At 40.4% G+C, this 10,848-nt stretch overlaps 1 protein-coding gene across 1 annotated transcript; it reads left to right on the forward strand.

Annotated features, from left to right (window-relative positions):
- The first annotated feature begins 200 nt into the window (after positions 1-200).
- On the forward strand, positions 201-9,911 carry LOC135428734 (mitochondrial import receptor subunit TOM40 homolog 1-like). Its single transcript, XM_064682834.1, has 3 exons — positions 201-419; positions 8,211-9,466; positions 9,521-9,911. The coding sequence occupies exon 2, from the start codon at positions 8,249-8,251 to the stop codon at positions 9,443-9,445; it is 1,197 nt and encodes a 398-aa protein (XP_064538904.1). The 5' UTR covers positions 201-419; positions 8,211-8,248; the 3' UTR covers positions 9,446-9,466; positions 9,521-9,911.
- The last annotated feature ends 937 nt before the right edge of the window (positions 9,912-10,848 follow it).

Here is a 10,848-nt window from a genome sequence, read left to right on the forward strand (position 1 = left end):
TAAGCATTGAAGTATAGTAGACATGTATTATTATACTTGTACCTTTTATTTTAATGCATATTAAACATATGAGCTAACACATACCAAATTTTTCAACTCTAGCTCGAATGGTGTCCAAAATCTACAAGCTGAGCTGGCTAATAATTACAGGGTATGCATACTCGAGACACTCGTAAACAGCTACGTTTGAACACTCAAATTAATTCTTCAGTTGTCAGATTAGAAATTTGTAGAAAAATCAGTAACCAAATCAAAACATTTTCGATTTTCAGACCCAAGTGTGTTAACCAATGGAACTAGAGACCTAAAACCAGATATTACAAAACAGTTTAAAAAAAACCCTTACAAACGTTACAAATTTAAGTCATTTTGTGGAATTACGACATTCGGTCATATTTATTTCTCACATCATATTTTGGGTAAGTCGTATGCGGTATACCCTGTAATACATTTGAGGTGTATACATAGATATGGTGTACATGTAGGTATATAGACATATATTGATATAGTGTATATACAGACATAGCTATAGAGATATAGTGTAAGAGGCACGGCTCATAGAGGCATGGCTACTAATTCAGGATAGGGTAGATTATTATAATGGAAGATCTTAAAGACATATCGTATATAACAAATAATCAAGGGTATATGTAATATACGCTTTCAATACATTTTCAGACATTTATCATAAAATTATAATATCGTATATGGTTTAGTCTATAGAGAATAGTGAGGTTGGATTATATGGTGTTTTATGTTCATACCCCAAATATCTTTTATGTGACACATTTTTATTGGTATATCGTATATTATATATCGTGTATTACATACATATGCTCAAGGGTATTTACCATAATGTTATATATACAATTTCAAACAATTATCAATAATATATAACTTCGTATATATGTTATATGGTTAATGCCCTAAAAATCTTTTCGTGTGACATGATTTCATAGAAATATCGTATATAACAAATACTCAAAGGTATTATATATGCTTTATACTTATACAATTTCGTTCTTTTATCATAAATATATATATAGTATCGTATATAGGTCTAAAGTTGTGTTCTTTACTGTTATATGGTGAATACCCCAAAAAACTTTTCATTGGACACATTCTTATAGATAAATCATGTACTATAAGTGCCCAAGAGCATTAAACATAAAAACATAATATCGTATATGATTAAGTCTATCAAGAACACGGTGAGGTTAGGTTATGCTATATGGTAGTCTTTTCTTCAGACATATTCCTATAGATATATCGTGTATTACAAATACCCAAGGGTATTAACCATAATGTTCTATATACAATTTCCTCCATTTATCGTACATATACAAGAGCGTATTTATTTCTTATTTATAGTGCATGAGGCACACTTGAATGCGAGGCTTAAGATCAATAACGCATATGCCATATCATTTATTATAATTTCCCAAGACATTCCTTCGTGGATTGGCTTTCTCTTGGCTGGGACTGAAATTGTATTTAAAATTCATTCATCATACTTAAAAAACGCACAACAAAAAATTAAGAATTAAGTTGGGGTAGAAAAAAACAGACAGCTGAGCGTGGAGCTTGAGGTGGGGGCGCGCGGTTAAAGGGATAGGGGCGGGTAGGGGCAACAATGGAGCAGGAAAACAATCCTTCATTTGTATTAACAGTGCATTTTTTGTAGCCCTCCCCCACAGCCCCTCTCTCAACCCAAAACTCCCAGCTCTCGTAGTTGTTGTTGTTTTTTCGCGCAGTAATTTTCTGTTGTTATTTTTTAAATTCTTTTTTTTTTAAGCTGGTTTTGGGTTTTGCTACTTATTGTTTGTGTTTTTGTAATTCCGCTGGCATTATGTGGGTATTCATTTTTTCCCCTACCCAACCCAACCCACCCCCCGTCGCTTGCATTGCCACTGAGAAAAAGTTGTTTAATGGCATCCCAAGAAGCTCGAAACGAAGCTGGGGCTGGGGGCAGGCAGAAAGGGGAGCTTCAGTAGAGACACTTGAAACTGACACAAACATTGGCATAATTTTCCTTTTTTTATGTATTTTTTTCTCAATTCACTTTGTTGGTTTTGTGAGCTCATTTTCATTTCGCCGACTCGCGTTTCGCATATTTTGGATACAGATTCAAATCCACTTGTAATTATGCCACATGGCAGCCAGTGTGAGACACATTTTGTGTTGCACTTGAGCTTGAAAATGATGAGGGCCGCAGCTCGTTTTGTTGCAAGTTTTGATTATAATTAATCGAAAGCAACAGGGCAAATTTGTGTTGTTTTTTCTTGAGCATAATTGCCTGACGCCCCACGTTGGGCGCCGCAAATAGCAATGGAGGAAAGTTTGGCTGCGGTCTGGGCGTAGTTCATAATATCTACAATATATGAATGCTGTCCCAGCTACTTACTCATAATTAGCCCCCCAGCATAGCTGTCGAGCTGCCTTTTTTTGGGCGCCCCACAGACAGAGACAGAGGCTGAGGCAGAGGCAGAGGCAGGAGAGCATCGGGCAGGGCGCGGGTGACCGCCGCAGCTCATTTGCACTTAATTTATGGGTCTGCATAAAAAGATGGCTGGAGCTGGAGCTGGCGGAGGCAGGGAACGGTGGGCGGGGGCATGCAACAATGGTTGCTAATTATGCGCAAGTTTTTGGATCAACTTCAACTAATTGTCTGTCAGTGTGGCACAGCACAAGGCGGCTCCTGCGCCGCCCAAAAATACAGATGGGAGTCAAGTCAAGTGCAGAGGCAGGCCAAAGTTATGCAAATAATATGTACGCATACATATATATCTATATGTACTCACAGTATATACTCTAGAAGACGCCCATCTATGCATTGCAGATTGCGCACATTATGCAGCTCATTATAATCATTATTTGGTTGTGAGACGAGTCCCGAGCTAATCATGAGTACCCGACGTGTAAGTCCTTCGACTCTTTAAAACTTTTGTGGAGTATTTTCCATTTTTTTTTGTCTGGACTAGATTTGTGCAGGCAAGCCCGCCCATCTCTCTGAATTAAGCTCGCAGTGGGCGTGTGTTTGTGGAAGAAACGCGTGATTGATGGTGATTGATTGCTATGTCATAAGGTTTTTTGCTGAAACGTTTGTTCGCAAGTGAAGTTTTTGATTTTATCAAAGCCGAACTTATTTTAACCTGGCAACCGAATTTTTGATTTATCATGAGTCGAACTTTTAGACGGAGTAGTTGACAAATGAATGGTCGAGTCTAAAGCTGAACTGAACCAGTTTTTTTTACTCGTTTAGAGGCTATCATAAATTTGTCATGACTTGTGTAACGCATACAAGGAGACATCTCCGTTCCCATAAAGTATATATATTCTAGATCAGCATCGACAGCCGAGTCCATGTCCGTCCATGTTTGTCCGACCGTCTGTCTGTCGGTCTGTGTACAAGTCTTGCAGTTTTAAAAGCTCACGTCTTAAAAGTTTGGATATGTCCGTCTTTCTATTGCAGGTAGAACGTATATCTACAGCTGACGTATCGCACCACTATATCATATAGCAGTCATAGGAACGATCGGTTGAAAAGTAGGTTCATGTGTGAAAAACTTGTTTGTTTATCAATATAACTTGCCCAAACTCGACATTTATAAGCTTCACTATGCTCCCTACATCCGAATCTTATTAATATAGCTGCCATTGGAACGATTTGTCGAAAACTGAGTACTTGTATGGACAACTTTTTTGTTTACCAGGATATCTTGAACAAACTTGCCATATTTAAGTTTAACTATCTTATAAACGTCGGACAACTAAATCACATAGCTGCCATAGGAACGATCAAAAAGTAGGTTCTTGTGTGAAAAGAAATATCTAGACCAGACTCGGCATTTATTAGTTTTATTATGATCTTTATATATGGGCCAAATCTTTTCAATATCGCCCTAATTTATATTATAGCACTATAGGCGGAATCGGTTAAGGATTTAATCAAATATATTCTGTTTTCAAAAATATTTTAATCAAGCTCAGCATTCACGAGCTTTACTCATTCCCGTATCTGCAAAAGCTTCAAGCAATTTCATTCAATTCCATTGACCAAGCTTAACTTCCCTTGAGAATCTTTGCTCAATATCGACTTTGGCCTTTAAAGAGTTGTATATCTAATTTAATTAAATTTTTTCACTGCTTTCTCAAGAGGAAACAATAAGCTTTAGATTACTTTACACAGCTTTTAGATACTTGAGGCCAAGCTTATAGCTTTATTATACAAAAAACAAGCTTGGCAACTGACTTATTGCGATCACTGTTTGTGTACGAAAAGTTTAAAACAATTTGTTTGCTTCATTATTAACCTGATTCGGCCAAGTTGGCGAAGTTCATCGAGGGGTTTGTTTTGCTTGTTATGCGAACTAAATACCGAACGGACATATTGCATTTTAAGACAAATTATTGTTGTTGCTGTTGTTGTGTTTTATGTTCTTGTTGGTTTTAATAAAAGCAAATGCGCGGCTTATAACGCAGCGAGTTGCCATGGCGCAAACAAAAGCGGCCCAAAAAAAAAACCAGCCAACGCCAACAAAACACAATTGTTAAAGCTAGGCACGGGGAAAGGGGGACGGGGGGGGGGGGGGGCGGGCTCTGGGCACGAACATGGGCAACTGCTCCATAAAAATGCCCCTTACTGGATTTAAATTAAAGCAAGACTGCAAGGGAGAGCGGGAGGAAGAGCCAAGTCGCTGCATAGCGCTGAATGGCGGCATAGCAAGTGCTGTAGGCGACAGCGGGGGAGAGGAAGGGGTTGGCTGGCGGGGTTGGGTTTGAGTGTAGGCATGCCACATAAAAGACGTGGCAACAATTCTTTTTCTACGCACGGCCAGACTTGCAACATAATTGGAATTTCCTTTTTCCTGCCTTGCCTACAGTACGCTCAAGTGCCACAAAAGACCAGGCTCAAGAGTTGTCTCCGCTTGTTGCTGACCATCAGCTGTCCCAACAACAACAACAACAACAACAACAACAACAACAACAACTGCAACAACAACAATGCAACAATAGTTGCAAGAACAACAACAACGGACTTCATCAAAACTGCGACTCGTCGTCAAGAGTTGCCTCAGAAGCGATTCCCAAGAAATTCAAACATGTCGCTGGATTTTCGAATTTGGGTTTGGGGATTGCGAGAGAAAGCGACTTATATGACAGTTATGCTGCTGCTTCTTCTTGCTCATTTATGTTGTCTGTCTGCATTATGCTTCGTTAAGTTCAAGGGTTAAGCCGAATGCCGCCCCCCTCCACCGCCCCACCACAGCTCGTCAATCATATACTTATGTTATAGGCTCTACCCTGTAAAAAAGGGCAAAGAAAAGAACAAAGATCATTTTCGTATATAGTTTATATATAGTTGTTCAGCATTTGATCTTGTGTCTACATTTGCCCTTAATCAATAAAAGACAAACAATTTCGGAACCCAATTGGTGAGGTTAGCTACGAGCTATTCCGATTACTTTCAAGAGACGGTTACAAAAGTGTACTTTGATAAGATTTTTTATAGCCCTGCAATCTTCTACTAAAACCCAAAAATATCAGTTTTACCTATTTAAAATCGTTTCCTTTTCCAAAAATGTGCTCAAATATGTTATTTGGTCAGGAATTTGAGGGTTTAAATCTAAAGAAATCTGTGTTGCTCTATTTTAAGAAGAGATAAATATTAGATGGCTCAAATAAAGTGAGCTTGAGTCACCAAATTAGATATCTAGCTTCTGGGACAGGATATACAGATCAAGTAACTTTCGGTTTCTAGCTAGATATAGAAGTTGAATTTTCTTATTTGCTTTATTGCAACTTTCTTTATATTCTTTTTTTACTTGTTGCCAATTGTTTGCCTCAAGCGCTTCTAAATCGGCCTTTGTCGGATTTATTGCAACTTTGCTGGCATAATTTCTGCGTTTGCCAGCACTGTTCTCAGGCTCCAGTGAAAGCTGTTGAGCGATTATGTGGGCTAGTTCCCAGTCGCGGCTAATTAGAACGCGCCACACTCGTCAGCTCGGACTCTGTAAGTAGAGTCTGTGTCATCAGTCGAGAGCCGCTCGGACAGGGGCAGCGCTTGCGAAGGGGGGTTCTGAAGGCCATAAAAAATAAAATATGAAACAAGCCCGTTTAATGCAACGAGCACAGGTTAATGCGCGCTCGCTTGCAACATCAGTTGAGGGGCATGCGGCACGATGACGAGTTCTTTTCATGTCGTTTCAACAAAGTCCGCTCAAAAAAAATTAAAGAGAAATAAAAAAGAGGTTGCCCACAGATACAGTTAAGCAGCAGAAAAAATGTTGTACATGTTCACAAAAAAGTTGCGTCAATTAATTTCATTTAGTTTTTATTTATTTTTCTTTCTTTTTTTTGGGGGGGGGACATTGTGCGTTTGCCATGACATGTGTAACGCACTGGGTGAGAGGGATAGTTTGTTAGGTCCAAACAAGTAAGAGTTCTCTAGCCGACTAGGGAATACCCTGAACCTTCTGCTACCAACCCCAAATGCAGCAAGCTCTAGAGGGAGGGGTAAAGGGATTGCTGCGTTAGCAATAAAATGAAAGACCCTTGACCTTTTACTATTCTAGAAGCTACATTTCATATTTGGTGACTCTAGCTCTTAAAACAAGATTTCGATATCGATTTCTTATCGATTGCTTGGAAACGAAACAAGTTTTCGATTATCGAAAACAAACTCGTAGTGTGCAGGCACTTGAAGGGCCTCTAGATCTTATAGGTTCGGAGATCGGATGGACAGACAGAATATATATACTTAATGGGGTCGGCCATGCTTCCTTTTCTCTGTTACATTTGCGCAAAAACATTTTACACATTTTACCCATTTTCAATGGGTTCGGGATATAACTATATGTTCTTGGGCAGAAAGAGGTGTTGCCTAGGTACTCTATAGGAATTAGTCTTTATTACACTACACAGTACACTCGCTTCCTTCTGATTAGTGCATAACATATCTTGTTACCAGCTGGTTGGTTTATTACATAGGTTACATAATTGTTAAGACAGAGTGTTTTATGGAGTCATATTTGGCTAAAGGCAAGTTCTCTTAAGCTTTTTATTATATTTTAAACCTTTTTTCAACGTTTAATTTTTAGATCTTTTATTCGTAGTTTTCATAGGAATAATTGATAAGGTTTTCCTAAATTATATTTCAACATAGATAACCATTTGTACCCTGTAAAAGCGAAGTGCTTTATGGCCAATCTGATATATCTTTTTATGTCAGCCAAATTCTATTTAAAAGGCGTTTGAATAATTTTTGAAATCTACTCAAATTGAACTCAAACAGGGCTGGGATTATTTGCGGTTAAGTGAAAATATTAGATGGAGTCTTGAAATTTAAAAGATATAAATTTTAGCATAATTTCTTATCGGTATCTGAGGATGGGACATTTCATAATATCGATAAATATCGATTTAGCGACTTGATCGTTGAGAAATAACTCGAAGATTATGGAAGTTTAATATACCAACATTTGTAAGCAGCTTCTCGTAGAGTAAACACAGTTTATTCATATTTCCCCTTGTCGATTCCTCCCCTTTTTGCTCTCAAAATTAATCTTTGACCTGAAACTTTTATCAAACCGTTTTTATTTAATTAATTAATTTTCTCTTAATAATTTTTGAAAATCTTTTGTATAGAGATTAGAGAAACGGTATTTTTTTCGTGTATATAAAAAGCTTAGCTCCATACATTTATATTTTCCCCAACAATTGAACAGAATATAGTTTGAGGTCAGCTAACTTTATAGTGCTTTAATTAAAACTGTCTGTAAGGGTACGTTTAAATTCGTCAAGCAGCAATTAGCTTTTCTTTTATGTGTCTTCTGTTAATGTTGTTGTTTAGAACTTTGTCTGGTCAGATCCGGTATAAAATACCGGTATGGGTCTGCAGCAAACCCCCCCTTCCGCTCAGGGAAAGGTTAGACAAAAGCCACACAGCAGACAGAAGCTGATGACGATTAGAAAAGAGAGAGAGAGAGAGAGAGAGAGAGAGAGAGAGAGCGACGAGCAGAGGAGCGAAGTGCGGAGTAGAGAAAGAAAAAGTGGTTCGACAAATGAAGCGGATGTGGTAATTGGTCGCCGTTTTCTTTTAGCTCTGGGATACTTAACCGGGCGGGGGATTACTGAGTCCAAACTCCATTCTATTCTAATGCTGAGCAAATTCTACAAAAAAAAAAAAAACACAACACATTAATCCACAGATCTTAAGAAGAGCAAAGCAGAGCAGAGAGCAGCAACAATGGGCAATGTGCACACGCTAGAGGAGGGCATGGCCCATGGGCATGGCCATGGCCATGGGCAGGGACAGGGCAATGGCAACGGCAACGGCAACGGCAAGGAGGGACTGGGACAGTCGCACATGGACAAGGAGAAGCTCTATCGATTCTTCGGCATACGCATGGCCAATGAGGGCGATGGCTATGATATAACCGGGCAGCGGCGTGCGGAGATACAGCTGAAGCAGGAGGAGAATCTGGAGGCAGCGGGCGCAGGAGGGGTGCGTGCCGCCGCAGCGGTTGCCGTCGGCGGTCTGGCAGCGCCGGCGACAGCGTTGCCAGAGCGTTTAGCGAATCCAGGCACCGTGGCGGAATTGCATCGTCGCTGCCACGATATGCTGCCGCAAACATTTGACGGCTTCCGGCTAAATGTTAGCCGTGCCCTCGGCAGCAGTGTGACCGTCGGCCATTCCCTGCAGGTGGGCAACCGGCCGCAGACCGCCGACTGTCAGTTCAATGCCAGCTATATGGGCCAGCGGCAGCACGAGCTAACCGGCGAGGCATACCCAATGATCATCGGCGAGGTGGATGCCCACGGCAATGTGACCGGCACATTGATGCACTTCATCACGCCACGGTGCCGTGGCAAACTGACGACCACCATACTCGACTCGGAGGTGCAGAGTTCGCGCCTCTTTCTAGACTATTTTGGCAGCAATTATAGCTGCACCTGCGTTCTGAGCAACATCGATCTGCCGCAGCGCATGGGCGTCTTTGTGGCATCCTATCTGCAACAGGTCACCCCCGAGCTGGCGCTGGGCGTCGATTTCATCTATCAGCGCGAGGATATTGTGCCCGGCGGCCAGGCGGCGCTCGTCTCGGCAGTGGCACGCTACCAGCAGGATAATCGACAATGGTCCGCCATGATCAGCCTGCACGCCCTGGAGCTCTGCTATACGCAGTTCTATGGCCAGAGTCTGGGCGCCAGTGTTCAGCTGCAGGCTAATATCTTGAAGCGTCAGGCGATATCGCGGCTATGCTATCATTGCCATATGCCCAGGGTTGGGTTCAGTTTTCGGGGCGGCATCGATACACGCGGCGTCATCAGCGCCGTCTGCGAGAAGCGACTCGAGCCGCTGCCCATTCTGCTGCAGCTCAGCGGCAAGCTGAATCATCTGACCAGTCGGTTTCGCTTCGGCCTGGGCCTAATACTGGGCTAAGCATGGATGCCACATGGTTTGGTGCGTATATCTTCCCTTCTCCCTGCCTATCACTTGCTGACTCCCTCTTTGTAGGCCCTCAATTTCAGCCACTTGACGAACAAGCAACAGCTTGATCAGCTCTTGCATTGGAATCTGCCACAGAGCGTGCAACGAATTGTTGAATGCTCTTTTTTGTGCCACAGTCTTAAATGCTTGTTTAAATAAATCAAATTCGGAGGCGCCTGCACCTTTTTAGTGCGCTTGGTTCGCGCCAACGACTCAAAATAATATTAAAATAAGATAAAAATATATATTTAAAAAAGAACAAATTCAAATGAACAAGATGCTCAAGTCCAAATCAGCTCAATTTTTTAAATTCAGCGGTTTTATTCAACTTTCCAAAAGTAAACAAAATGTAACAGTAAGAAACTCGAAAATTCAGAAATGATGTTAATTTAATAAAGCGAAATTTATTTAAACAAAAGTACTATTTTCTCTTTTTTCTTTTCAGATTTCGCGCGCTTGCAAGACGCTTGGAAAAACCTATGAGAACCAAGTTTTGTCTAAATTGCTTCAATAAAAACTGTTCATACACTTAGTTTCCAACACTCGACAGATAATCCGAACTAAGCTATAGCGAGGCAGCCGTCGACGCTGATCAGGTACAAATGTATATATTTTAAGAATCCAAGAAATTTTGAATAGTCTGTAATAATGCTACTGCATATAAATCATGTTTTAATTGGTTTCTTTTTTATTTGTAACTAACAAATTAATTCAGCGAGTAGTTTTTTTTTTTTCGTACCAATTGTAGCGAGTATCTGGCAACGAATAAATTTGCTCGCTGGAATATTTTGCCCCTCATAATCGCAATCAAAGCTTAAACTCGAACATTTTCACTTGTTTTTTCAGCAAAATATCGCATATTCAGCGAGATTACGAAAAATTGTAATATCTATCACATTCGGTGCACTTGCTGCAACGAGTAGCAGCACTCGCTGGAGTATTCCGTCCATTATAATCGCAACCTTAATATTTCTATCAAAATTAAGAATATTCAGCAAGATTATGAAAAATGTACAATTTTCCCCATTTGCTGCATTTACAGCAAGGAGTAGCACCACTCGCTGGAATAATCCGTTCATTATAATCGCAACGGAAGGTCAAACTCGAGCATTTTCACTTGTATTTCCAGCAAAATGTTGAATATTTATCGAGATTGTTAAAACTGTCGTAATATCTGTCGCATTTGTGGCACAAATATTTGCGCACGAAACATTTATGGGCCCAGAAGTCAGGTGATGGTAAATTCAATTTCGTTCAGCCGAAATGACTTGAACAAATGCGACAATTGTAACTCCCTCGAGGCCCTAATCACCAGACTATTTATAATATTTGCATTAACGCTCATCTCGATTACG

The sequence above is a fragment of the Drosophila montana genome, unplaced genomic scaffold (genome assembly GCF_035044405.1).
Source record: "Drosophila montana isolate Dmon_TW-CO22-7 unplaced genomic scaffold, ASM3504440v1 contig_2534_1, whole genome shotgun sequence".
Taxonomy (NCBI): domain Eukaryota; kingdom Metazoa; phylum Arthropoda; class Insecta; order Diptera; family Drosophilidae; genus Drosophila; species Drosophila montana.